The sequence below is a fragment of the Caretta caretta genome, chromosome 10 (genome assembly GCF_965140235.1).
Source record: "Caretta caretta isolate rCarCar2 chromosome 10, rCarCar1.hap1, whole genome shotgun sequence".
NCBI lineage: Eukaryota > Metazoa > Chordata > Testudines > Cheloniidae > Caretta > Caretta caretta.
In genome coordinates this window covers 63,070,800-63,096,510 of record NC_134215.1, presented here as the reverse complement: position 1 = coordinate 63,096,510, position 25,711 = coordinate 63,070,800, and the positions used below count along the sequence as shown (strand labels likewise).

The window sequence follows — 25,711 nt, the reverse complement described above, 5'->3', positions numbered from 1 at the left end:
TTTACAACAGAAAAACTTCTCACTGTCTCAAATATACATTTAAAAAGCAAAAGAGAAGGTGGCAGAAAAGCCTGTGAAAGTCACTATGTATATAATTTTTAAAGCCATGAAAACGATGTGAACTTTAATGCTCATTGAAAGTGTTGGACTGACATTCCTAATTTCTAAAATCCTCAATTTATAAGAATAGGCACAGCAAGGCAATTGCTGTACTAGCCTCCTTACACTGCCCCTGGTATGAATGCTTAACCTGGACTGATGACGATTTAAGATGAGCAGGTTGCTCGCTCTCCATGCCTATTCATTCCATCATCTTTCTGCTGAGACTGCTAACAAAGGAGCCAGTTGCGATGATGGGGGGGAATGGTGATGGCATTACTGGCCTCTAGGAACCAGACTAATGCCAACACACTTATTTCACATATTAATAGGTCATTGACAAGTGGTGACATACTGCACTAACATTACCAGTCTGAATTAAATTAAAAACCAACAGCCCACAGACAGAAGCCTCTATTTCCCATCATCAGCCTCCTGAGCCATCCTGTGCTATTTACTACTTTGACTGCAATACCAGATTTTTTTTAGAAGAGTCTCATTTTATCAGTGATTTACCTGATGAAATCGGACAGTGAGAAAGTTAGTGAAAACTCAAGATGAGTATCCGTATCTAGAGGATAACGAATGGAGCCGAAGAGAATGCCCTCTGTACAGACTGTTTCCAACTGCACACACTTTTGGCAGCTTTCCATGCTTTGAGCTTCTATTACAGGAAAATGACAGCTAAGACTCTCAAAGATCTACAAATAAAGAAAAAAGGTAACAGAAAATATTCAGATTACTTTCAACTAAAAATTGCTAATCCAGAGTTTACAATCCCTGAATGCACCAGGACTGATTCTGATCTTACACACATGTAACCTAATTGACTGCAATGGCATCAATCCCAATTTCCATTAGGTGTGAGATCAGGATCACAAAGGACAATCCCACCCCACCAGGCACACTAAATTACATTTAACTTCTATGGAAATACACACAGCAGTTTCACTAGTCAAACAATGAAATTCCAAACACTCAACTCAACAAAATGTTAACTACTTCTCTACCAGGATTTTATTATAAAATAGCCATGTGTCTTAGCAGAGGGTAAACAGGAAATCTTGTAAACAGAGAATGCGCTTTGAACTGCTCTCTCACTGTACTCCATCATTGCTGAATAAAACCATAATACTGTTGCATGTTTTATCCACCACCCATGACTATTGTACTGCTGGTTCAGGTTTAACTGTAAAATTGTATAGAAATACACTTTGACTGACTATTCAAAGTGAATTTAGTGCTCAGGAAAGTTGCTGAACTGACAGCCTTGGAAAGTTGTTGAACTGACAGCCTTGATTTATCCTCAATACAGGTTCACACCACAGACAGTGAAACTGCAAGATTCCCCACACTGTGCCAACTGTATGCAAAACCACGAAGTGGATACCACGTCTAGGAATGAGGAGAATTACATTTCCATCAACATTCAGTCTTTGGCTTCTGCTGAGATTGCCACTCTGCCACCGCACAGGTGCCAACTGTGGTAGCAGTCTGTGGTATGGACACTTGTCAGCTAAGAACAACATAACCAACTAGACATGTGATGGCAGCAAGCTAGCATGATTCAAACCAGAAATTCTTAAGGAAAAAGGCATCAAAGCCCATTACCTGTTAAAGCTACTTCTAATAAGCCTTTTGCTTATTTCCACTGATCCAGTTAGCAATGGACCTCTGCAGAAACTGAGGTTTCATGACTCCGTACCTGAACTCCCTTTCAGTGGATTCCCTCTCCCCTCCGACCCCAAAAGTCTACCCTTCTGCTTTTGAATAGGAGACAATTTCTATAGATCAGTCAGCACTCTTATGAACATTGATTATCCAATGCTCAATACTATCACTGGCATATACTGTCATTTTGAGGATATCTAACCATGTTTCGGGGATGTGCAAGTGGCCACATCTTGGAATATAGCAAGATCCACAGACATTTATAGCAATCCATAAATACTTTTTAGGGTACATCTACATTTGAGCTAGGAGGTGTGATTCCTAGTTTGCAAACATGTACCCATGTCTTGCTAGTGCCGAAAAGTTCAGTCTTTGGCTTCTGCTGAGTGTGTCCTCAGCAGCACAGCTGGCGGCTCAGGTTAGCCACCTGAGTACATACCCGAACGTACACAGGGAGGCTAACCCAAAGAGCCAGCCATATTGCCGTGGACACACTTTTATTTTTAGGCAGTCACTCAAGCAGAGCCAGTGTGGATATGTGTACCCTTCCCAGCTCAGACATACTCTTAGATTAATTAACACATGTAAAGGTTTGAGGTTCAATCAATAAGATTTTTCTATTACATCCTTAATGTTTTTTTTACCATGATACTCCTTTACCAACCATTATACAAATCCCAGATGTAGCTGAAGTCCTAAAGAAATCTCTAAAACATCTTGATTGCTCTCACTACATGAGAACAAGAATAGTAACATATCTGATTCCTTAAAAGTCATCAAAAGCTTATCAACTGAACTACCTGAAAAGAAAAACTCACTGTATGTCATAAGTAAAAAAACAGAGGAAACCAATGGTTCTCTTCTATTGTACAAGTAACAATTCATTTTCTTACCTTAAAATGCTCTGCATTTTCAAACACTAGGGTCACAGTTTTGAGCGGTGAGGTGCTTTTGTTGGCAACAAACAAGATAAGCAGTAAACAGTCATCTGTCCAAACTTTACACGAGTACATAGTCAGGATGTCACTGCTACAAAGCTCTACTATTTCTGAATGAGGGTGATCAGCTAGTTCATCTGGTAAGCAAAGATTCAAGGGGGCCTTATTGGCAACTATATCTGGAACACTTTGGGAAGGCTGAAAAACTTCAATATTACTATCAGCAAACAAAGAGGATGTTGATAGTCTACAGTTTGAAAGCGTCTCATCCAGTCCAGCTTCTGTCAGCGATTGAGACGTATCAAATGAAACACTAGCTTCCAAAACTTCTGAAGAACTCAGTGAGACTTTCCTTAATCCAAGATGTTCATTGCCCTGAAAGTTTTCCTTATTGTTAGGAGCTGTACCAAGTAAAGGACTGAAAGGCAAGGTAGCAATATTTTGGAAACTAGATGTTTCTTTGCTATTCTGGGTTTCACTTATTTTTGATTTTTTTTTGAACTTCTGAGTGGTGGTATCTGCTTTCCCCATCTGAAGAAAAAACAGAAGAGATTTTTATATTTATTTTCTTTAACTTGGTGATTGGCTTAATTAACAGAGTGAAACCTGTCTGGAAGGACCAGGGACAAAGGGCAGATAAAAGTCAACTATCCAACAGAGGTGACCTTTAAATAAAGGTTTGTTTTAAAATATGCAGTGTCCACTGCATGGGACACTTAAGTTACTTTGAGGGCATTAGAGTTGTTCTGTAGTGCAGGCATCATTGTGGTCCCTGTACAATTAGGAAATACTTTATCCTCTGTTGAAAAGCATCTATATGTACATAAAGGTTTTGCAGAAAATCAGGGATAAGAGACTAAGATTTGAACAAGCAGTGCTAATAAAGGTCACTAGAAGAAGAGTCTTTGAATGGTGAGTGATTTTACTTCTCACATTCTACTATACCCAGGCACAAGTTATGGAAAATGCGTCAGTCTTAACACGTACTGCCAGCTATGCGAGCTCTGCAACCTCCAAGGGCTCTCGGAAGCTGGGTTAAAGGTAGCGAATACTTGGGAAGCTTAGCATAGCTTGAGCTTTGTGAGGAGGCAGGACAAGCAAACACAGGGGAGTTCTGGCTACTCAGGACAGTTCACTCCAAAGTCTTTAATAACCAAAGAAGTTGCTTGATTTAAAAATCTGTCATTTAAAGTATTTTTTGCTCCTTTCTTTTTAGGAGCCCCGATAAACAGGTTCTTTAGGTAGTGACAATATCCTTTTTTTAATTAATGTCACATTCTAAATGCTACTGAAACACTGATTTGAGGGCAGTTGAATATAAATAATAACTAATTAAATACAGCTATTTTGTAAACTTTTTTGTAACTTGTAATTTATAAAAATCCCATATGCTCAGGGTTTAGCTGATCGCCATATTTGGGGTCGGGAAGGAATTTTCCTCCAGGGCAGATTGGAAGGCCCTGGAGGTTTTTCGCCTTCCTCTGTAGCATGGGGCACGGGTCACTTGCTGGAGGATTCTCTGCTCCTTGAGGTCTTCAAACTACAATTTGGGGACTTCAATAGCACAGATATAGATGTGAGGTCTTTTTTAGGAGTGGTGGGTGAAATTCTGTGGCCTGCATTGTGCAGGAGGTCAGACTAGATGATCATAATGGTCCCTTCTGGCCTAAATATCTATGAATCTATGAATCTATGAAAAAATCACTTACCAGACTGATAGTGTTGTTTGACCCTAGCCCCACAAACAACGTTGATGCGAGCTGCTGCTTCTCCTTGTCTTCCTCTGAAAGGCTGACTACCTGTTGCTCAGACTGTGTCAGAGGAGGATCAACTACATGTCCCATTAATATGCTATCCTGAGGAACAGGTTGTGTTTTATCTTCTTTTCCTGTTTTGTTCTCTTTTTTCGGGAGGTAGCCTTCTTTCCCCCATAGTTTCCTCACACCATCAAGTTTCAGACAATTGGTCCTAAAAAGATATGTAATAAAGCAGGGTCAGCTTGTGAAAGTGCTATTCCGAAAAGCAAAGCCATTCTTACAGAGATTTCTGTAAATTTGCACACACTCTGCACTCTAACGTCCCAACAGACAGGAGAATAGAAACTAGCCGCCTTCTGTCTGCATGGACATTCCATGCTAGCAACTTTCTCTGCTACTAGCTAAGCACCCCACAAATGCACACACAGTCCCTGCTGTGAAATCAGCAAGAAGTGGATATACTATGCCCAGTTTGCTCTCAGCTATTTAGGTTTTTATATACATCAGCAAGTACAAAAAACTCTCTTTCCTTCACTTGTTATAAATATTTTTGTTGTAGATTTGACGATATGTAATTTAGGTGGGGTCACTAAAGGTGAGGAAGATCCAGAAAGCGGGATTTAACAGACATGGGCCAGATGTGGAGAAAACTGACTCATGCAGACACAAGTCTCATTCTTGATATTGATATTTCTGTTGTTCCAGCAGAACTGAATTGTTTTGACAGATCATAATCATCTAGAGCAGTGGTTCCCAAACTGGGGTTCGTGAAATGTTATAGGGGGTTCTCGGGAAAAAATTTCCTAATGGCGGACACAGCTGTCCCTAGGACCCCGGGCAGCATGGGGCTAGCAGCCCAGAGCCCCTGGACTTCCAAGAGCAAAGCAGATCAAAGCAAGCATATCTATCACACTGAGGAGATTTAAACTTCAAGACTCCTTATAAAAAATGTAAAGGGAGGTGGATATTTTTTACTGTTTTTAAAATTAAATAGGCAGCTAGTATTGTTTTTAAAATTATTATGAAGAACATGTTTAAGCTTTGTTGTAACGTGCGTTGTTTGCCTGGACTGCTCAAGACCTGAATGCTTCTTTGAGTTGGCTTCTTAAATATCTTCATGCTGTTTCACATCTGATACTCCCTGATGAAACATAGGAGCTTTGTCTTATAACAGGCTTATTCAAAGTGATACAAGCTACGAAAGTGAGATGTTGGAAGAGTGGTGCCGTTTTCATAATGTAATAATAGTACTGTAATGATAAATAATAATGAATAATAAATAGTGTGTAATAAGCATGGTCATAAAAACAAATGTTATATTTCCAGGATCACTGCTTTTATAATTTATACTCAGGTATAAGAGAAAAATCCCTGGAAATATTCATTTTTAGGAGGGGGTTTGTGAGACTTGACATTTTAGTGAAAGGGGTTCACAACTTGTTAAAGTTTGGGAACCACTGATCTAGAGTGAGGCACTTCCTTGGATAAATTGGGCCAATCTCATGTAAGGCTTTGAAGATTAGGAATGAGATCCAGAATTTGACAAGGTGTTCAATGAGAAGCCAGGAATGAGAAGCATAGTGAGACTGGAATACATTATTTCATAGAAGTATTGCACTTAGTAAGTAGTGAAAACCTGTAAAATACTTGAAGATGTAAAGCACTTTGTAAATGCTGCACATCATTATATGTTTGGACTTTACTTTACAAATCTGAGATGAGTTAATTTTCTATTCAATTGAAACTAACCTCAACACCAGCAGAGCCTAATACCAGCACAAAAATATGCTTGAACACTCTGGACAGACTCTCAGATAAAGCACAAGACTTGCCAGACTTGTAAATATTCTGTGGCTGTAAGTGCAATGAATGAGTAGGGTTTTATGTTATCCCTTGTGCTAATAAAAAGAGAATTTCTGACTAAGTTCACATTTCTGAAATTCTTCAACAGTACTTGTGAGGAACATCCAGCTGTTCCAGGATATTTTGAAGATGTTAAGTCCCATTTAATAACTAACTAATTTGTGTGGAACTATAATTATTCACGGATCTCTGAACCTTAAGGAAATTTCCTTTATTACAGAGTTTTGTACTGTCTGAAGAGTAAGATTCTGAAAAGCTTGCATTTTCACTGCATAAATTTCTTCTAGTTAATCTGACAAAAAAGGTATCCTTGATTATTTCTTTTTTGTATACTGGATTAGCATAGTGATTTCTTTTTACATAATAGCTGTTTTCAAGATCTACTGTTCTAAATTAAGTCCCATGTGATTAAACAAGTAGCAAGAAGTCAACCCCTGACAAGAACATAGGTTTAACTGCACATGAAATTCTATATTTGAGTTCAAAGATCGAAAACTCACTCTTTCTGTCCTATCTCGGCACTATTACCAGACATGTCTGAACCAAGAGAAAGACCAGCAGGAGATTGTCGGCCAGTGAAGCCGGATGAAGACATGCTTGAAGTAAATGACAATCCATAAGGTTCAAAATTCAGAGCTGCAATACAGACAGAATGGCATTTATCAAGACGGATCATAAAACTTAAAAAAAAAAAAATCTAGCTGCTTTAGAAAAAGACAAGTTATTCTAGCTAAGATTTGTCAATTTTCAGCCTTTACATTCAGGATTTTATCCTTATTAAAATCAGCTGTTTCCTGTTGCTGATTTTTTATTTTATTTTAGACCGATAGGCTTTTTCCTCTCTCAAAGAAACATGTACACATACACCTCCTTGGTTCGTACGTAAATTCACATACAACTTTTTTTTAAATTGAAAAACATCAGAAGTTATATTTTCTCCCCTAAAAATTATTGTCAATACTGTTTTTTTATTATTATTTTCAAGAGACATTGCACAGGACCAAATAAACCAACTTTTGCATGTGCTCTTCAGACTGCACATCCTCTAATGTGTTTTGAATTCGCATTAAGTTTGTCCACGCTCTCTCTCTCACTCATACACAATTTTTTAGAACACAAACATACGAGAAGCTCTTCACTGTTTCATGCTTATAGCATGTTATATGGCATATAACTTAAAAGAAAGCCAGGAGTACCTACCTTGCTTAAGAAAATCAAATGCTAGAACTAGCCATACTATACACAAGACTATTGTACTCTCTGATTTTCCACAGCGAACCACAACATTATACACTTGTAATCTTCCTTGGGACTTCACTTAAAACAATGTTTTGTGCCTTTTTACACAAAATGCATTCTAAATATATATTAAAAATAGGGTAGATCAAATAATTCTGCTCTTAGATCTATAGAATCTTTCTACTTAAGGTTTTTATAAAGGGATATTCCCTGTTATCTAAACTGTTTATATAAGTAAAGCAAAAGTGATATTTCTTCTAAAAAACAAAGCCCAGAAACCAATCAAAAAAAAAAATTCTGATGGACAATAGTGTGGCCAAGATGCGAATGCTAAGTACTATAAAACTGGGAATTCCACGCCTTTATCTTTATGTTCTTGACTCCAGAGCAACAAGATATTTGTAGATGAAGTTACACATGCTAATCAGGCATGGCATTAGCCAAGTCCCAAAGGGAGCTTAGTCCAATCTTCAATAAAGAAGAGTTTTTTGGATGAATCCTAGCGGCCAAGGGGTGAGCTAAGAAAGTGGCACAAAGTAGCAGAGGGTCTGAAGAACATCACAGAGCAGCCTGAGATCCTCTGCATAATCAAAAGCTGAATATGAAAGATAGGGTCCTGGTGCACACTATGGGTTTGATCCAAAGTTCAGTGAAGTAAATTGGAGAATTTTAATCAACTTCAATGGACTTTGGACCAGGCCTTGTTTGTAAGCACTGCAATCTATAGCCTATGTAATTCAGGAAGCTGGGCAATATGATTCGCTCCTAGAGTTGTGGATGACATTTTTAAATGGAGACGTAACATTTTGGGGAAGAAGATGTAAATGGATGGTGTTCTTACACCAACGTTATACTAACATTTTAATTTGTTTTAATTGTTTGGCTAATTTATCATACATTTAATAAATACAAACCAACAGTCACCTTTTCCCTGAGAAAGCTTCTCCTCCTGTCTCTGGTGATGAGGTTTATATGGTGCTGCACCACAGCTAAGTCCTTCAGCCACAAACCCATCTAGGAAAGATAAGGAAGCATCTACCTACGTTGAATTCAGAAAGACAGTAATAATCAGAATCTTTCCACTAAATGAAACTAATATTTCTTAACAAAGGAACTTTCCATTTTATAAAAATGCAGAGTGCTGACATCTCACAGCTCTCACACCCGCATCACTAAGAAGATAATGTATTCCATACTTACACTATCGTCCAAGGGAGTATCTTGTATATAGAAGGTATTGAGATAACATGTTAAAACAGAACATCAGTTTGGATGGTAGTTCTTAAATATAATTAGCTTCTCTACAATTTTCCAATCTCACTGGTATGTTTGGACAAGAAATCTTGAACAAAAGAACTTGCATCCCAACACAATCTAACTGAACACCATGTAAATATACTAATTTTACAGTAAAATTAGTAAGGGAGGTAAACATTTCCCTTCCCAAATACTATACTTCAATTCAACTACTAGTAGGCTGTTCTAACAAAAAATAGAACCACAAAGACAAACACTGGATACACAAAAGGCTGAATTTGCCTTCCTAAAAAAATCATTTTATAAAATAACAAATATGAATATAGCATAGCAAATGACAACTTCATTGCCTCTTAATATCACCAGCACATCAAGACTTATCAAGAATCCCGTTAAGAGTGCGTATTGCAACCATTCTAAGTGATTTGATAGATTTGCATCTTTCCTCTTAAACATATCTAAATATAATAATTTTAAATACGTATTTTATAGAAATAAATGAATCTTTAAGCACAGAATACATACATTACAGTTATCTTACCATTATCTCATCACAACTGGCATCAAGCGGAAGCACGTTTTTCATCAGCTCCTTGTTTTCACACAAATGTTTTAATTCAAAGGCATATTGCCTCATGCACGTGTCTAGAGAAGTGCTGAATTCCTGGATTAGTTTATCAACTGTTTTAGAACAAGGCATACGGGATGATATTTTAGTGATTGCAGTCATAATCCAGGCTTTAGTTTCAGAAGTAACAAAGGTCTGCTTCAGCAACCTGTGCAGTTTTGTTATAATGACTTCTGGATCACCATCATTTACAAGGTAGGAATACTCCCCCAAAACCTATGAGCAAGAAACAGATATAACAGACATTCAGTTACACAGGAATCAGTGCTTTTATCTTGGAAATTAATATGTAATGGTAATACTCTAACATAAAATCCTCCTCACATTGAGCAAACCATTATAAGATAAGGAAATCCTTTAAATTCTGGACTTTTAAAAAATTCCTTCTAATTATATATCCACCTAAAATAAAAACAAGGAATATACTGTGGAAAGAGCCATAGTATCTGCTGGTTTTCGAGTATTGCTGGCTGGTCCTCAGTTTAAGATCATCTCACTGTAGTTCTACCTACTCTACAAAACTGACCACCACTCAGAACAGTGGTCAGCAACCAATCCTCTCTAACCCTGAAAACAGTTCAATTACTAGTTGTCATAAATATAAAGGGAAGGGTAAACCCCTTTGAAATCCCTCCTGGCCAGGGGAAAGCTCCTCTCACCTGTAAAGGGTTAAGAAGCTAAAGGTAACCTCGCTGGCACCTGACCAAAATGACCAATGAGGAGACAAGATACTTTCAAAAGCTGGGAGGAGGGAGAGAAACAAAGGGTCTGTGTCTGTCGGTATGCTGCTCTTGCCAGGGACAGAACAGGAATGGAGTCTTAGAACTTTTAGTAAGTAATCTAGCTAGGTATGTGTTAGATTATGATTTCTTTAAATGGCTGAGAAAAGCATTGTGCTGAATAGAATAACTATTTCTGTCTGTGTATCTTTTTTGTAACTTAAGGTTTTGCCTAGAGGGGTTCTCTATGTTTTTGAATCTAATTACCCTGTAAGATATCTACCATCCTGATTTTACAGGGGGGATTTCTTTATTTCTATTTACTTCTATTTTTTATTAAAAGTCTTCTTGTAAAAAACTGAATGCTTTTTCATTGGTTCTCAGATCCAAGGGTTTGGGTCTGTGGTCACCTATGCAAATTGGTGAGGCTTTTTATCCAACATTTCCCAGGAAAGGGGGGGTGCAAGTGTTGGGAGGATTGTTCATTGTTCTTAAGATCCAAGGGTCTGTGTCTGTAATCACCTAGGCAAATTGGTGAGGCTTTTTACCAAACCTTGTCCAGGAAGTGGGGTGCAGGGTTTTGGGAAGTATTTTGGGGGGAAAGACGCGTCCAAACAGCTCTTCCCCAGTAACCAGTATTAGTTTGGTGGTGGTAGCAGCCAGTCCAAGGACAACGGGGGGAATATTTTGTACCTTGGGGAAGTTTTGACCTAAGCTGGTAAAGATAAGCTTAGGAGGCTTTTTCATGCAGGTCCCCACATCTGTACCCTAGAGTTCAGAGTGGGGGAGGAACCTTGACACTAGTGCAGAGCAGATCAAATTAATTTATTTAAAAAAATCAATCTCAACTTAAGGTTTCTGTTTGCAAATCAACAATGTTTTCTATAACGATGCCTGTCATGTCTACCCTAGCAATTAAACTGTTTTCAGCACTGGTTCGAGGGGACCCAGTTGTGACAATCAGAGTCAGCAAAGTGCAGATTTTCTAGTGCAGATAGGGTTTTCCAAGCTATATTTCAATTTTAAATGGAAAATGTCTGAGATTACATTTTACTGTGTTTGTGAAAATGCAAGTGAAATACATCAGTGGGATGCCAATTTTTGATTCATTAAATCAAGCAGCTGCCTAGTCCAATACCTATACAAGCACAATTAACCATCTGCTCAGTTTCCAGTTCAAGTGGAATCTGCTTGTTTTCACAGGTGCACAGAATACAAGTTCAGCAGCTGGGCAGGTCATCATAAGGTTACGAATGCTTTTCACAAACACATACAGCCTTACTATGGAAAAGTCAGAATCTCACAGCCACTGAAACAGGTGCTTATAGAATAAGTTTCAGTGTAATAAGTTTTTGTTTTTTAAAGAGAATATAAAGTTTAAAAAGCCATCACTTATGACAGGCAGTTTTCACAGCTATCATATTTTCATACTGCATCAACCTTACCCAACTCATAACTTGAAGAAATTTCTGTGGATAAAAAGTATCTTCCTCCTCCAGCAAAGAAAGATAAGACTGGACAGCATAAAGCCGTAGCTGCTCATCTTCCTTTTCATCATCAAATCCTAAAAAGAAAATTACACCTTATTAAATCTTTGCTTAAAAACTTATGCTACATGTGTCATGGAATTCAAGACAGATTTAGAAAAATAAAACCAAGACATTAGCTAACAAAGCATGGCTTCTCTTTACAGAATTCAGTAAGTTACCCACCTTCAGCCAGCAGCCTCAAGAAGTTGTTTGGGATGTCAGAGTGCATTACATCTCCTCCTACCGAAAATACTGCATTCATAGTCTGGATGAACCACTCATTGTCAGGGGCATATGTATCCAGAACATTAAGGGAAGATAAACATAATGCACTAGTGTATATTTTATCTATTTTTACTTACAATCTGGAAGAAAAAAAAAAAAGGAAAGAAAGAAAGACGTAAAAAGTTTTGAGGGCACATACACATATGGAATATCTGGACAGACAAGTGTTTGCTATTTAAATGTTTTCCAAGCTAAGGAAGGAGAAAAAGGACGAATAGGGCAGTTTTCCCAGAGCCTGTGGTTCAAAAAGTGTTACCATATGGAACTGTGAATCTTTTTTCTTCTAAGTGTTTTGCAATCCCAAAGCACGCACCATTGCTGTCCTGCAGTGTTCTCATTTAATGAGGATGCTTTTCGGACTACTGGGGATTTATTTATTTATTTTAAACAAAGCCATATCGTGCTCCACAACTACCTATTTCACTGGAAGAGCTGCACTCTACTAGGAAAACCACACTCACAATTAGGAAGTGCTGAAGTCTAATTCAATAAGGCACTAAACTCCTTCTCTCCTTTAGATTACAGTGCATGTTTTTTAAAGTTTTCTTTTAAGAGAAGGTTATTAATATTGACTTAAAAGGTGAACTCCAAAGCAAAGCCCAAATGCTTCAGTGCCCTTTACTTTGTGATGAAATTTAAAAAAATACTGAGATCATTATTTCTTCTGTTTATTTTTTTAAATTTTAAATAAAGAATTATAGTATCCTGGCTTCCCTCTTTTTCCTGGAAGACCACAAAATGATCTTTGGAGGGTGTGATTAGTGATGTCACATGAAACTGTAACAGAAGCTTTGGCTCTAAATCTTCAATAAAAGAAAAGGATATTTCTCAGCTAATTCTGCTATTTTGCCAGTTAAGTTGATGATGGTATATTCTTCCTTGCTTTGTCTTAAGTAGTCCAGCATCTTTTGAACTATGACGGTTACATTCTGCCCATTGGTAATTCTGTAGAGAAGCTCCAATGTCTGAAGGGGAAAACAAAAGAAACAACATTTAAGTAACTCTAATCACACAACACAGGAGTGACACACAGACAGGAACTTAGTACATAGTGCCAAATTGGACAAAAATCTTAAACACAATATATTGTTTTATTCTCCAGTCATACTGGCATTTATCTTCTTAAGAAATGTTTTTAGACTGTTTTTAGAATGAAATATAAGATTTGTAGAAAAGGAAAGGAGAAAACAAAGAGTATAAAGAGGACCAAATTTTCTATAGAATTCTTTTCACATAGTTACGAGAGCCGAACAATATAAACATGCCTTTGTTTGATGACGCCACTATTGTAATATTAAGGGCATTTACTCTAAAACGACATTAATATAGCATGGACCTTAAACATTAAGCCCTCTTTGTGCGTGTTCAAAAATCAACTTACCTCCCTTTTGATGATAGGATCAGGATGGTCCAGACACTCAATTATTGTCATTTGGTGCTGAAGTGCCAGATTTGGATCCTGCTGGATAACATAGGTCAGAGCCTTTAATCCTAGAAAATAAATTATTGCACAGAGATATGACAAGAGATCACATACACATGATCAGATTAAAATCTTCTTGCTGAGATGATCAGGTATCCTTACCTAAATACTTCAAATTAATTTTAGGTGATAGAACAAATTTCCCAATGCATTTGGCAGCCTTCTCAAGCAGATCAGATTTGGGGCAAATGGTATAAATTGTTTGTACACATTCAAATAAGATAGCTGGTGGGAAAACAACAAATGGTAAACGGCAGTAATTTAAGAATATACATTTCTATAACAATGCATTTTCATAAAAAAGCTAGCACATACAAGTAAAAAATCTTCATGTCAAATGACGACTTTCTCTGGAAAGGGGTTGGGCTTAATATTTTAAAGCAATCTGATATGTGTGCTGCATGTAGATTTCTGGGATCTAAAATATTATCCCATGAAATATTTTAAAACAAGTGTTACTGTTTAGATGTGAATAAATTTCCTTCTTTCAGGCAAGCAATAGCCCTGTTGCATCTCCCATGAATGTGATTCACCCAACTAGAGGAGATATCAAGATTGTCCTGTTTAGAAGAGGCCAAATAATGTAGCTGGACAATGGCTAGGTTGGGTACATAGCCACCATTGCAGAGTGGGATTTCAATTACTTTGCACAAGTGACTGGAAGTATTTTCTCTGTTTTATCATCCACATACCAGGAAGATGACATCAGAGGAAGATGATGTTTGCGTCTTAATGTAGAAAAATTTAACAAGCAGCTATTGTTAGTAACATGAAAGCGAACAGAGGGCATCTGGTAGGGAGCCTAGTACAGTTTATGTAGTAGGATGGTTAGATGAACTGCAGAAAGGGTGGGCAGAAGCTCAGTAGTTTAACTTAAAAAAACACAACACCACAAAAATATACTTCTCTGTCAACAACAGACAGGACTTTGGGGTCCAACAATGGATTATTAAGTCTTTAGGGAGAGAAATTTATCTAAAACTAGTTTGCCATTTACGTTTAGTGTATGGAAAAGTTTGAATTGATTTTGTTGAACAGAAGTTTCCACCATCCTGTATTCTGACTGACTTTCAGGAAAGGCACATTCATATGGACTTGGGGACTATCACAGCAGCAATTATGAAGTCATTACAAACAACCAAGATCAACAAACCTTATGACATAGACAAAAGGGACAAGAGCTCAGAGGCATAATTCCTCTTGAGGGAAAAAAAATATTTCTGCTGGGAAAAGCTAAATGGGAAAACTAGTGAAGTGAAGGAAAGGAGATACAAATCAATCTTTTAGGGCACCAATAAAGGTGAGTCAATAGCAAAATTCAATATCCAAGTTAGATTGCCAATTGGTATTTAGGACCATAACAGCAATTCACATGTTTTTTCCACATCTCATATTAGGTTAGCAACCAGATGAAAAGACCAGAATCCATCAATTGTTAGCAATTAAACTAAATATGAGAAAGGTATGTGCACTAACTGTGCAGCTACATGCAACAAGCTAGGAATGTCTTCAAGGTACGGCTTTTAATATTAGAGAATTGGCTATATTGCAACAAAGAAATCAGAGATTTTAACATTTTCACATTGGCTTGGATCATAGATTTTTTAGCACTTTATCAACAATTAACATATGGTGAGCAAAGGAACGCACATGTAAATTCTGTTCTCTGTGTACATTTCACTTGATAAGTGCCAAAATAAGGCTTTTCACAAATGGTTGTCTACTCTGATCCCTAAAGTATTTAACACTCAGTCTTGGGAATCCAATTTCCTCTCACTGTGCAGAGAATTTATGCACATTAACTCTCTTGAGAGTTACATGTTTAAATCCATCATACACTAACAAACCCCTCAATGTCGATGTTGCTGTTTGTGCATAAAAGCACACTTCTGATATACAAGCAAAGTGAAACACAGTGAATGGATGGTTGTAAGATTTGACAGATGTTTCATCAGCGTATCATTTGCCAAAAAAATAAAATAAAGGGGGGGGGTATTCAGCATTTCACGTGCACCTCACTTTCATTAATGCTTAGAAAATACACCTAGTCAAGAAAATAGACTCCTAGAGCTTTGGGGCATATGTTCCACTGTTATTCAGCCACTTACAACACCACATCTTAATTGTCCATCGATCGCTGGCAACATTTATGGCTTCGTTTTAAAACCATGAACTACTACATTTTTTAAGGGTAAAAGAACAGTTGTTAATTTCGTGTTCTAGAACCTTAGATATTTGTTCTTGAAAGATAGCAAAAAAAAGCCAACCTACCCACACATCCTTAAAACTCTCCATAGTTTGCAAAATGCCCCTATGAGTTGGAAAGTATTATTTCTTGTTGATTCTGCTCTATTGTCAAATATTTTTTAAAGAGTAAATTAATATGGCCGTTTGCAATAATTATAAGATTAACGGTAGTGCCTTATGTCAAAACACACTTTCACAGGCATCAGTGTCAATGAGCTCTGGAACTAATTTTAACAGGAGGTTCTAGAGTGCAACTCAAGAGATCACAAATGTGTTTGTGAAAGGAAGGATAGCGTACGCGCGCGTGCACACACACACTTACTTTTTGTTAAGTTTCTTAACTACTAATCATGTGGAGGACTTTTTTTTTTTTTTTTTTAAAGAAACCTGAAGTCCAGTCCTTCCTTCTGACACACAAGGCAGTATCACTTTTTTTTTTTTTTTAAAGTTAGCTACTAACTATAATGAATACACCTGTGCAATTGATGATTTCGCAAGTACAAGATGTTGCATATTTGAGGAAAAGAGCAAGCCCAACATAATTTGGAGGACTTTCACATAGTATGCAGCAGTCTGAAGGCACGCAAATTTGGATCTACAAATATTTAGTTGTTTCCCATTAAATAAATATTCTTCACTTCAAAAACATTTCAAAACTACATTATACAGGAATATGTAATTTCTGTTCATGTGTTAACATTACTAACATTATGTTTCCTTGCTTTATAATTCACCAGTCACAATACCCAAATTCATGACCTCACCAGATTACTAAACAAAAGAATACATAGTTACTCATGTCAACAGCACAATAACTGAACACTTACATTTTCATTCTTTGCAAATATTTGTACTTATACAATATATTCTCACCCACCATATGTAATATTATGATTTATTTCTGCTCTTCTTAAAGACTCATCCAGAACATCATACATTAATTCACTTGTCCTGTTACAAAATAAAAATTGTAAAAAAGTTCTCACTTTATTTGAAGCCCAGTAAATTAATCGAAAAAACCAAACAAACCCCCCCCCCACCTGTTTAGTAAAAAAACAACATCCTAATCCTACAAGCTGCTCCACATGATTTCAATGAGACTATTCATATTAATTAATTCTCATTAGCGCGAGTAAGGGCTCTACAATCTGGCTCTAAATGGCATCTCACAAGATGTTTGCTACTTTCAAATAAGCCGTCTATTGCATCAAAATAGACTAAAAATACATTCCTTGAGATCAGTAAATAAGACAGACTTTTTGGTTAAGAGGAATAAAGAACACAAACAACTAAACCCTTACGAAGGACAGCATTCTTTTTACACGGTCTTGTCTTGGATTTTCACTGTGATCATATTATCAACCAAATTAATGGAAATTCTGATCTCAAGTCCACAAGCGTCTCTCACCACATATCCCATAATCAGCTGCCTGACCCACACAGGAGCTGAGAAACAAGTCAAGTATAACAACTTTCAATAAATCACTTTTTACAGTATTTGTTAATGAAGAGCAAATAGGATGTATTAATCCTTTATTTTCCTTTGTGTTGCGAAAGCACAGTAAAAGTTATGCATTACCACAAAATAATGACTCACTGTGTATTCTTTCTATTTGCAAAGAATTTATTACATAGAAGAAACTGGTTACCTTGGATCATCTCTTCCTAACAGCCCCAGTATTCTTAAGAGCTGAATTTGTAGCCATGGTGCTGGCACGCTGTGGTAATTGAAGTCTATAGGAAGCTTTCCTCCCACTACCTGCTTTAGAATGGTTACAAAGCTCTCTGTCAAGTCCTTGTATCCAGATGCATTTTTCTAGACAAGGAAAAGAGAAATACAATTCAAATATTTTAAGTACAGTGCCTCAGAAATACACGATAAAGCCATGACAGGAATATAATCTTATTAGCTATTATTCAATTAATAATTTCCTATCCTATTCCATTTCCTAATCCATCACTTCTTCCTCTCAAACCCCAACATCAACTCTTTTTTGCTTTAAGCTTTAAGCGTTTTCTCTGTATTTTTAACAAGACAGTGAATATGACTGAAAGCATTTCCCTTGCAATGGTACACTGAATTCACAGGCAATCCTCAGCATAATCTATAACACACTGAAAAAAACCTAAACTTTGGACTTAAAAACAGAGCCATTATGCCAAAGGTGCTGATCACCAGGGTCAGGCTCCGAAATGGTCAGCTGGGGCTTTTGTCAAGGGTTGGAATGCTAATGAATATAGTACAGTTATGAAGGTGAATCGTGGTAATCTGAAGACAAGTTGACAGACTATCTTTCCAGAGTGATTTTCCTACAGAACAATTTTACAGTTGTTTGTACATTTTAAAAAACAGCCTATATGTTCAATTAGACTTCTAATTCTCAGCCTACCTTAATCATTTGAAGGTAAATGTGTAAAGAAGCAGCCATGACTCCAACATCCCTGTCACACAGGGCTTTCCGGAACTTGTCATGGATGTGCTGGACTTGGTTGGGAGCAATGAGATAGAATTTATACAACGCCTGAACTGCTTTTCTTCGGATAATTTCCCTAAAGAGAAACATTTTTCTTTAAAAGATCAAGCAACTTGACCCTAAATAGAAGCTTTACTTAACCTAAATTGTTTCTCTATATTATGAAATAGAGACTTTATTTTTAAGAAAACTACTGACTTTGTAACATTTCCCACTTTTATAGCTAGTTAGTTAAAATATTAACTAATCATCACATCAGGATGCCCCTGAAATAGTTAAATATTATCATTCAAGTTTTACAAATGAGGACACCGAGACAAGAGAGAGGATAAGTAATCTGGCAAAGACCACATGATGAGTCAGTGGCACAGAAAGCGTAGCGTTTAGTAGTTCCTGGAGTTAGATCATGCTTCTGCTACCTTTTAGTTTAGCATGTACACTGTGCTAGCTCTGTATGTAATGTTATTAACTACAAGGCCTGACAATCAAAGGGCTGAGCACCTGCACCTCACCAGTCTTCAGTGGGGTTTGCGCATGCTCAACTTCTCCAAAAATCAGGCATAGATCTTTCTGTGATGTATTGAATTCCAAGGGTACAATTTGTTACTCCATTTATACTACAAACACTTCTTAACCCACATACACTGTATAACAGTATCTCCACATGTATAAAGTTACATGACATTTATCCATCAACAATGCTTAAGCAAAACAAAAGACATTCATTATGCAATCAAGAATGCACAAACTAAAGCGGGTAGGGCAGGGAGAGACAAAAAAGGAAAATTTGGAAAGGAACACAAAGTTGTGAATAATGACTAAGGAAGGATTCAGAGCAAAAACAGTATTTAAGAGAAATATTTATGTACTGAAATAAAATATCTAAATTTTAGGACATCCCAAGTTCATAACAATGCTTGAAATCCTTCTTAGTGAATACGTACTTAGAATGCTGAAGTTTGTCTTCTATGAGGGGAAGTACAGCTGGAATCATTTCCCGTGGAAAGATCTGGCTGACAACAGTAAGTGCCATACACACCTCAACCAGGTTAGTGCTCTGCAAGTCCTGTCACAGTCATTAAGACAACAAAATGGTCATTTCTAACTTAAACTATGGGAAACTTTTCATTTCTAAGGCCAAATGTGGGAAAGCTTCCACTTTTTATGCTATACTGTGAAGCACTGCTCTCTAATGCTCTGCTAATTAAGGGATTGTTCAATTTTTCTGTGGCATTTTCATTATATTTGTTTAATACTGCTACAGAACTTGAAACTATAACCACAGCAAAAGGATACATTAGAATCCCATAAGAAACTCGGGTGAATAGTCATTTTTCTTATTTCAGTGTTAACTGATAAACAAGTAGATTTTATTAATGAATACACAGTTTAGAATTAATTGGCATTATACTTGGAAAAGCACTGGCCTAAAAAGTTAGTGTAATGTTTTTCTCCAAACCTCCCATAAAGCTGTACCTTCACAACTGTGTTCACAAGCAGAAGCAACAGTTCATGATTTTCATGGAGGAATAAAGAAACAGCCAAGTAACCTACAAAAGAAAAAAAAAACAAAAAACCTCCATCACCTTTTCCAGTTATAAACTGTTTCCAAATGTTAACAGGAAAACGAAAGACATCCAGAGCACAAGAGTTGACGGCTCAAATCATCGGTGAAAATACCAGCAGATTATAGGATCTCTGTGGGTAAGTCGAGAAAAGGGGGGAAAACCCTGCAGCAGTGGGTTTCAGAGCCCAAGTAACTGACTCAGATTCGCTGCTGTGCGGGATGGGCAGTTTGCTGCGTAGATGCACCCTATTTTTTTAACGTCAGAGTTTTAAATTAACTGGTTTTTTATCATCTGGTTGCTTGGAGATATTTAGCTGGTCGTACTGTTCAGTAAGGATGGACTTGAAACCCACAAGCTGTGTCCAAAATTAAGAAGCCTCTGTAACGCTGTCAGATCTAAAGCGCTGAGGATGACATCATACAAGAGACAATTCACTAGAAAATGAATGCTTTTTTCCCCACACTAACAAAATTATATTCTCCGTAGACCAGACAACTACCCATAAGCAGCCTGCACTTCATTTTAAGGACGGAGACACCATATAGCAAATATTAGTTTTAAGTGAATTATTGTGTCCCAGTTTATTTACTACATTAAATAATTCAACACTATATATTTTCCAGTGTTACTCAATTAAGTTATTCTTCTATTTATTTGGATTGGTAATTATAAAACAGACCTATTCAAAGGAGCTCTAGGTACTGTGACATCATTAAAATAACACAATCAAACACAAAAAATTGGTTAAAACTGGTCATTCCAATCAAATAGCACAAATCAACCCACATAATTATAGCAGAGCAAACAAATCCTCTATCACAGCTCAAACCCCATTCATGCCCACACCCTCCTCAGATACCCAGGAAATCAGATGGGGCTTGGGGCATGGCCTGAAGGTCACAGACTTCAACCATGTGGAACTAAGGAGGGAACTAAATTCCAGAATCAAGGACCCTGATGGAATAAGCACCTCTTCTGATCCCATGTGATTATCCAGAAAAGGTGGAACTGTTTGTGGGTCTCAGACAGGCAGGGCTCAGGCCTTTTAAGGTTTTACTATTTAGATTCCACAAAGGAACCAATAGATAGGTCTTGAGCCACTGGTGAAATGTCTTCTGGTATGATAAACCTCTAAACAATCAGATCACTGCATTCTGGACTACCTTCAGTGTCTGAATTAATTTCAGGTGTAGCCTACAATGAGTACATGGCAGTAGTCTAGTATCAGTAAGTGATAAAGACATGGACTATGGTAGCAAATTCCATATTGCAAAGAAGAAACCACAGCTTTCTGGCCAGACATTGATTTTTAAAAAGCAGTCTTCATGGTAACTAACAGGTACTACCTTATTGTCTAACAGCAGTTGTTTTCTAACTGAACTCTCAAGTGGCAAACTTCAACGAAATAGGAGGTTACAATGTGATGGGCACAACCCTGCAGTCAAGAAAGCCGATATAATCCCTGCCAGCCACTTCAGAGGTTTTTCCCAACCTACCAACATTGCTTGTGTCATATCTGGACTTGGCCTCAACTAATTTGTTCTCATTTGTGCCTAGATTGCCACCTAACATTCAACCACAATGGCAAGATCAACTGAGAGGAGATGAACGTACTGAAGACATGAGAGCCCATGCCATCTCACTAACTCTCCTAGAAGCCCCAAATATATATCCCAGGGGGTTGCATTATGGAATTGTTCATCTGCCTCTCTTCTGGTTCAGGGTATGTGTGTGTGTGTATATATGTATATGAATAAGAACATACGAATGGCCCTACTGGCTCAGACCAAAGGTCCATCTAGCCCAGTATCCTGTCTTTCAACAGTGACCAGTGCCAGGTGCCCCAGAGGGAATGAACGGAACAGGTAATCATCAAGTGATCCATCCCCTGTTGCTCATTCCCAGCTTCTGGCAAACAGAGGCTATGGACAACATTGCTGCCCATCCTGGCTAATAACCATTAATGGACCTATCCTCCATGAATTTATCTAGGTCTTTTTTGAACCCTGTTATGGTCTTGGTCTTCACAACATCCACCGGCAAGGAGTTCCACAGGTTGACTGTGCACGGTGTGAAGAAATACTTCCTTTTATTTGTTTTAAACCTGCTGCCTATTAATTTCATTTGGTGACCCCTAGTTCTTGTGTTATGAGAAGTGGTAAACACTTCCTTATCTACTTTCTCTATACCAGTCATGATTTTATAGACATCAATCATATCCCTCATTAGCCATCTCTTTTCCAAACTGAAAAGTCCCAGTCTTATTAAACTCTCCTCATACGGAAGCCATTCCATACCCCTAATAATTTTTGTTGCTCTTTTCTGAACCTTTTCCAATTCCAATATATCTTTTTTGAGATGGGGCAACCACATCTGCATGCAGTATTCGAAATGTGGGAGTACCATGGATTTATGTAGAGGCAACATGATATTTTCTGTCCTATTATCTATCCCTTTCTTAATTATTCCCAGCATTCTGTTCACTTTTTTGACTGCCACTGCACATTGAGTGGATGTTTTCAGAGAACTATCCACAATGACTCCAAGATCTCTTTCTTGAGCGGTAACAGCTAATTTAGACCCCATGATTTTATACGTATAGTTGGGATTATGCTTTTCAATGTGCATCACTTTGCATTTATCGTCAAATTTCATCTGCCATTTTGTTGCCCAGTCAGCCAGTTCTGAGAGATCCTTTTGTAGCTCTTTGCAGTCTGCCTGGGTCTTAACTATCTTTAGTCATTTTGGATCATCTGCAAATTTTGCCACCTCACTGTTTACCCCTTTTTCCAGATCATTTATGAATATGTTGAATAGGACTAGTCCCAGAACAGACCTCTGGGGGACACCACTATTTACCTCTCTCCATTCTGAAAACTGACCATTTATTCTTACCCTTTGTTTCCTATCTTTTAACCAGTTACCAATCCATGAGAGCACCTTCCTTCTTATCCTGTGGCAGCTTACTTTGCAAAAGAGCCTTTGGTGAGGGACCTTGTCAAAGGCTTTCTGAAAATCTAAGTATACTATATCCACTGGACCCCGTTGGTCCACATGCTTGTTGACCCCTTCAAAGATTTCTAGTAGATTGATGAGGCATGATTTCCCTTTACTAAAACCATGTTGACTCTTCCTCAACAAATTATGTTCATCTATACGTCTGACAATATTGTTCTTTATTACAGTTTCAACCAGTTTGCCCAGTACTGAAGTCAGGCTTAAAAACCTGTAACTGCCGGGATCACTTCTGGAGCCCTTTTTAAAAACTGTCATCACATTAGCTATCCTCCAGTCATCTGGTACAGAAGCGGATTTAAATGATAGGTTACAGACTACAGTTAGTAGTTCTGCAATTTCACATTTGAGTTCCTTCAGAACTCTTGGGTGAATACCATCTGGTCCTGGTGACTTACAACTGTTTATCAATTTGTTCCAAAACCTCCTCTAATGATACCTCAATTTGGGACAGTTCCTCAGATCTGTCACCTAAAAAGAATGGCTGTTTGGGAATCTCCCTCACATCCTCAGCCTGGAAGACTGATACAAAGAATTCATTTAGTTTCTCCACCCTATCGTCCTTGAGTGCTCCTTTAGCACCTTGATCGTCCAGGGGCCCCACTGGCTGTTTAGCAGGCTTCCTGCTTCTGAAGTACTTAAAAAAAAATTGCTATTACTTTTTGAGTCTTTGGCTAACTGTTCCTCAAATTCTTTTTTGGGTTTCCTAATTGTATTTTTACATTTCATTTGCCAGCGTTTATGCTCCTTTCTATTTTCCTCACTAGGATTTAACTTCCACTTTTTAAAGGATGCCTTTTTGCCTCTCATTGCTTCTTTTACTTTGTTGTTTAGCCACGGTGGCTCTTTTTTGGTTCTCTTACTATGTTTTTTAATTTGGGGTATACATTTAAGTTGAGCCTCTATTATGGGGTCTTTTAAAAGTTTCATGCAGCTTGCAGAGATTTCACTTTTGGCACTGTACCCTTTAATTTCTGTTTAACTAACCTCCTCATTTTTGTGTAGTTCCCCTTTCTGAAATTAAATGCTACAGTGTTGGGCCGCTGTGGTGTTTTTCCTGCCACAGGGATATGAAATTCAATTATATTACGGTCACTATTACCAAGCAGCCCAGCTATATTCACCTCTTGGACCAGATCCTGTGCTCAACTTAGGACTAAATCACTACACAATCAATACACACACACACACACACACACACACACCCCGAACAAAAGGAATGACAAGATGGAGGATGACTCCACAAGAGAACCCTTGAGGCAGATGAACAATTCCCTAATGCAACCCCCTGGGACCGCTCACCCAGGAAAGAATGGAGACACTCAAGATCCCTGTCCACCATTGCATACAACAGTATGTAGAGTCAGCAGTACCAAAGACAACTGAACAACTTTATAATATCAGCATAGACACCTACTCATTCTCCATTACTAGTAGATCCTCAAACCAAAGCAACGAGTGCTGTTTTTTTGTCCAGGATATCTGAGGCATCTAGATACTGAAAGATTGGTCTCACACAACCTTCTCAATAATATTACCTACAAGGGAAGATATGAAACTGGTTGACAGTTAGCCAGTTTGTCAATGTCAACAAATAATCTCTTGATCAGAGACCATATACAAGCAGTCTTCAAAAGAGATTGCACCCTGCCTTCCACAAGGTGTTAACAATTCCTACGAACATCACACTGAGCACCTTTTCACTGGTGTTCAATAGTGAGGAAGGACATGGGTCTAAAATTACAGTTTCTGATACAAGGTTTATCCAACTCCAGTGCTTGAGTGAATTATACCAGCTGAAATTCAAACACAGAAAACCTAACAGTTATTTTACCCAATATATTGCCTTGCTATTGTGGATGCAGATAATTTGGCCCACATCTGAACTATTTTCTCTGCAACACAAGAAATGTCTTCACTAAAAAAAATGAGTCCTTGTGGCACCTTAGAGACTAACAAATTTATCTGGGCATAAGCTTTTGTGGGGTAAAACCAACTTCATTAGATGCATGGAGTGGAAAATACAGAGGCAGGTATAAATACACACCACATGAAAAGATGGGAGTTGCCTTACCAAGTGGGGGATCAGTGCTAACGAGCCAATTCAATTGAGGTGGAAGTGGGCTATTTTCAACAGTTGACAAGAAGGGGTGAATACCAAGGGAGGAAAAAACACAATAGCCCACTTCCACCTTAATTGAATTGGCTCATTAGCACTAACCCCCCATTTGGTAAGGCAACTCCCATCTTTTCATGTGGTGTGTATTTATACCTGCCTCTGTATTTTCCACTCCATGCATCTGATGAAGGGGGTTTTAGCCCACAAAAGCTTACGCCCAAATAAATTTGTTAGTCTCCGAGGGCTTGGCTACACTTGCAGATGTAGAGCACTGGGAGTTAAAACATCCTTCGGAGAACGCAGCAGAGAAAATGCTGCTATGTGTTTACACTATCAGCTGCAAGCGCACAGGCATGGCCATATTAGCAGCTCTTGCAATGCCACAAAGAGCAGTGAATTGTGGTAGCTATGCCCGTGTGCGCAAGTGGCTGCAATGTGCTTTTCAAATGGGGAGGGGGGGAGAGAGTGTGACAGGGAGTGTGTTGTGTGTATGTGGGGGGAGAGACAGTGTATTTTGGGGGGCTGAAAGCGTGTCAGCATGCTGTCTCGTAAATTCAGATAGCAGCAGACCCACACCCTCTCACACACGCTCACAACAGCAGCATTCCATACTAATTGTTTGCTTTGTTCCAGAGCAGATAAGCATGCTGGCGGTCAGAAACGGAGCTTTGAAAGGGGATAGCCACATGCCTGCAGCCAATTTCAAAACAACGAGAAGAGTGGCCACTTGACTTCAGGGGATTATGGGACGTTTCCGGAGGCCAATCACAGCGCAGTAATGCAACACTTCGTCCACACTGACGCCTGGGCATTTCAGCCG

The 25,711-nt window shown here is 38.0% G+C and overlaps 1 protein-coding gene across 2 annotated transcripts in view; it reads right to left on the bottom strand.

Annotated features, from left to right (window-relative positions):
- Positions 1-25,711, bottom strand: part of AP4E1 (adaptor related protein complex 4 subunit epsilon 1) — a 34,268-nt gene that overhangs the window by 2,957 nt on the left and 5,600 nt on the right. The window contains exons 4-19 of one of the 2 annotated variants that reach the window (XM_075133090.1): positions 19,666-19,739; positions 19,134-19,255; positions 18,106-18,265; positions 17,365-17,531; positions 16,593-16,666; positions 13,571-13,693; positions 13,367-13,476; positions 12,811-12,950; positions 11,884-11,996; positions 11,617-11,735; positions 9,366-9,668; positions 8,492-8,606; positions 6,829-6,964; positions 4,418-4,676; positions 2,664-3,239; positions 616-800 (exon numbers count right to left, since the gene is read on the bottom strand). In XM_075133090.1, the coding sequence (XP_074989191.1) occupies positions 616-800; positions 2,664-3,239; positions 4,418-4,676; positions 6,829-6,964; positions 8,492-8,606; positions 9,366-9,668; positions 11,617-11,735; positions 11,884-11,996; positions 12,811-12,950; positions 13,367-13,476; positions 13,571-13,693; positions 16,593-16,666; positions 17,365-17,531; positions 18,106-18,265; positions 19,134-19,255; positions 19,666-19,739 (2,776 nt within the window). The remainder of the gene's footprint in view (positions 1-615; positions 801-2,663; positions 3,240-4,417; positions 4,677-6,828; positions 6,965-8,491; positions 8,607-9,365; positions 9,669-11,616; positions 11,736-11,883; positions 11,997-12,810; positions 12,951-13,366; positions 13,477-13,570; positions 13,694-16,592; positions 16,667-17,364; positions 17,532-18,105; positions 18,266-19,133; positions 19,256-19,665; positions 19,740-25,711) is intronic. The other variant, XM_075133091.1, reaches the window with a different exon arrangement.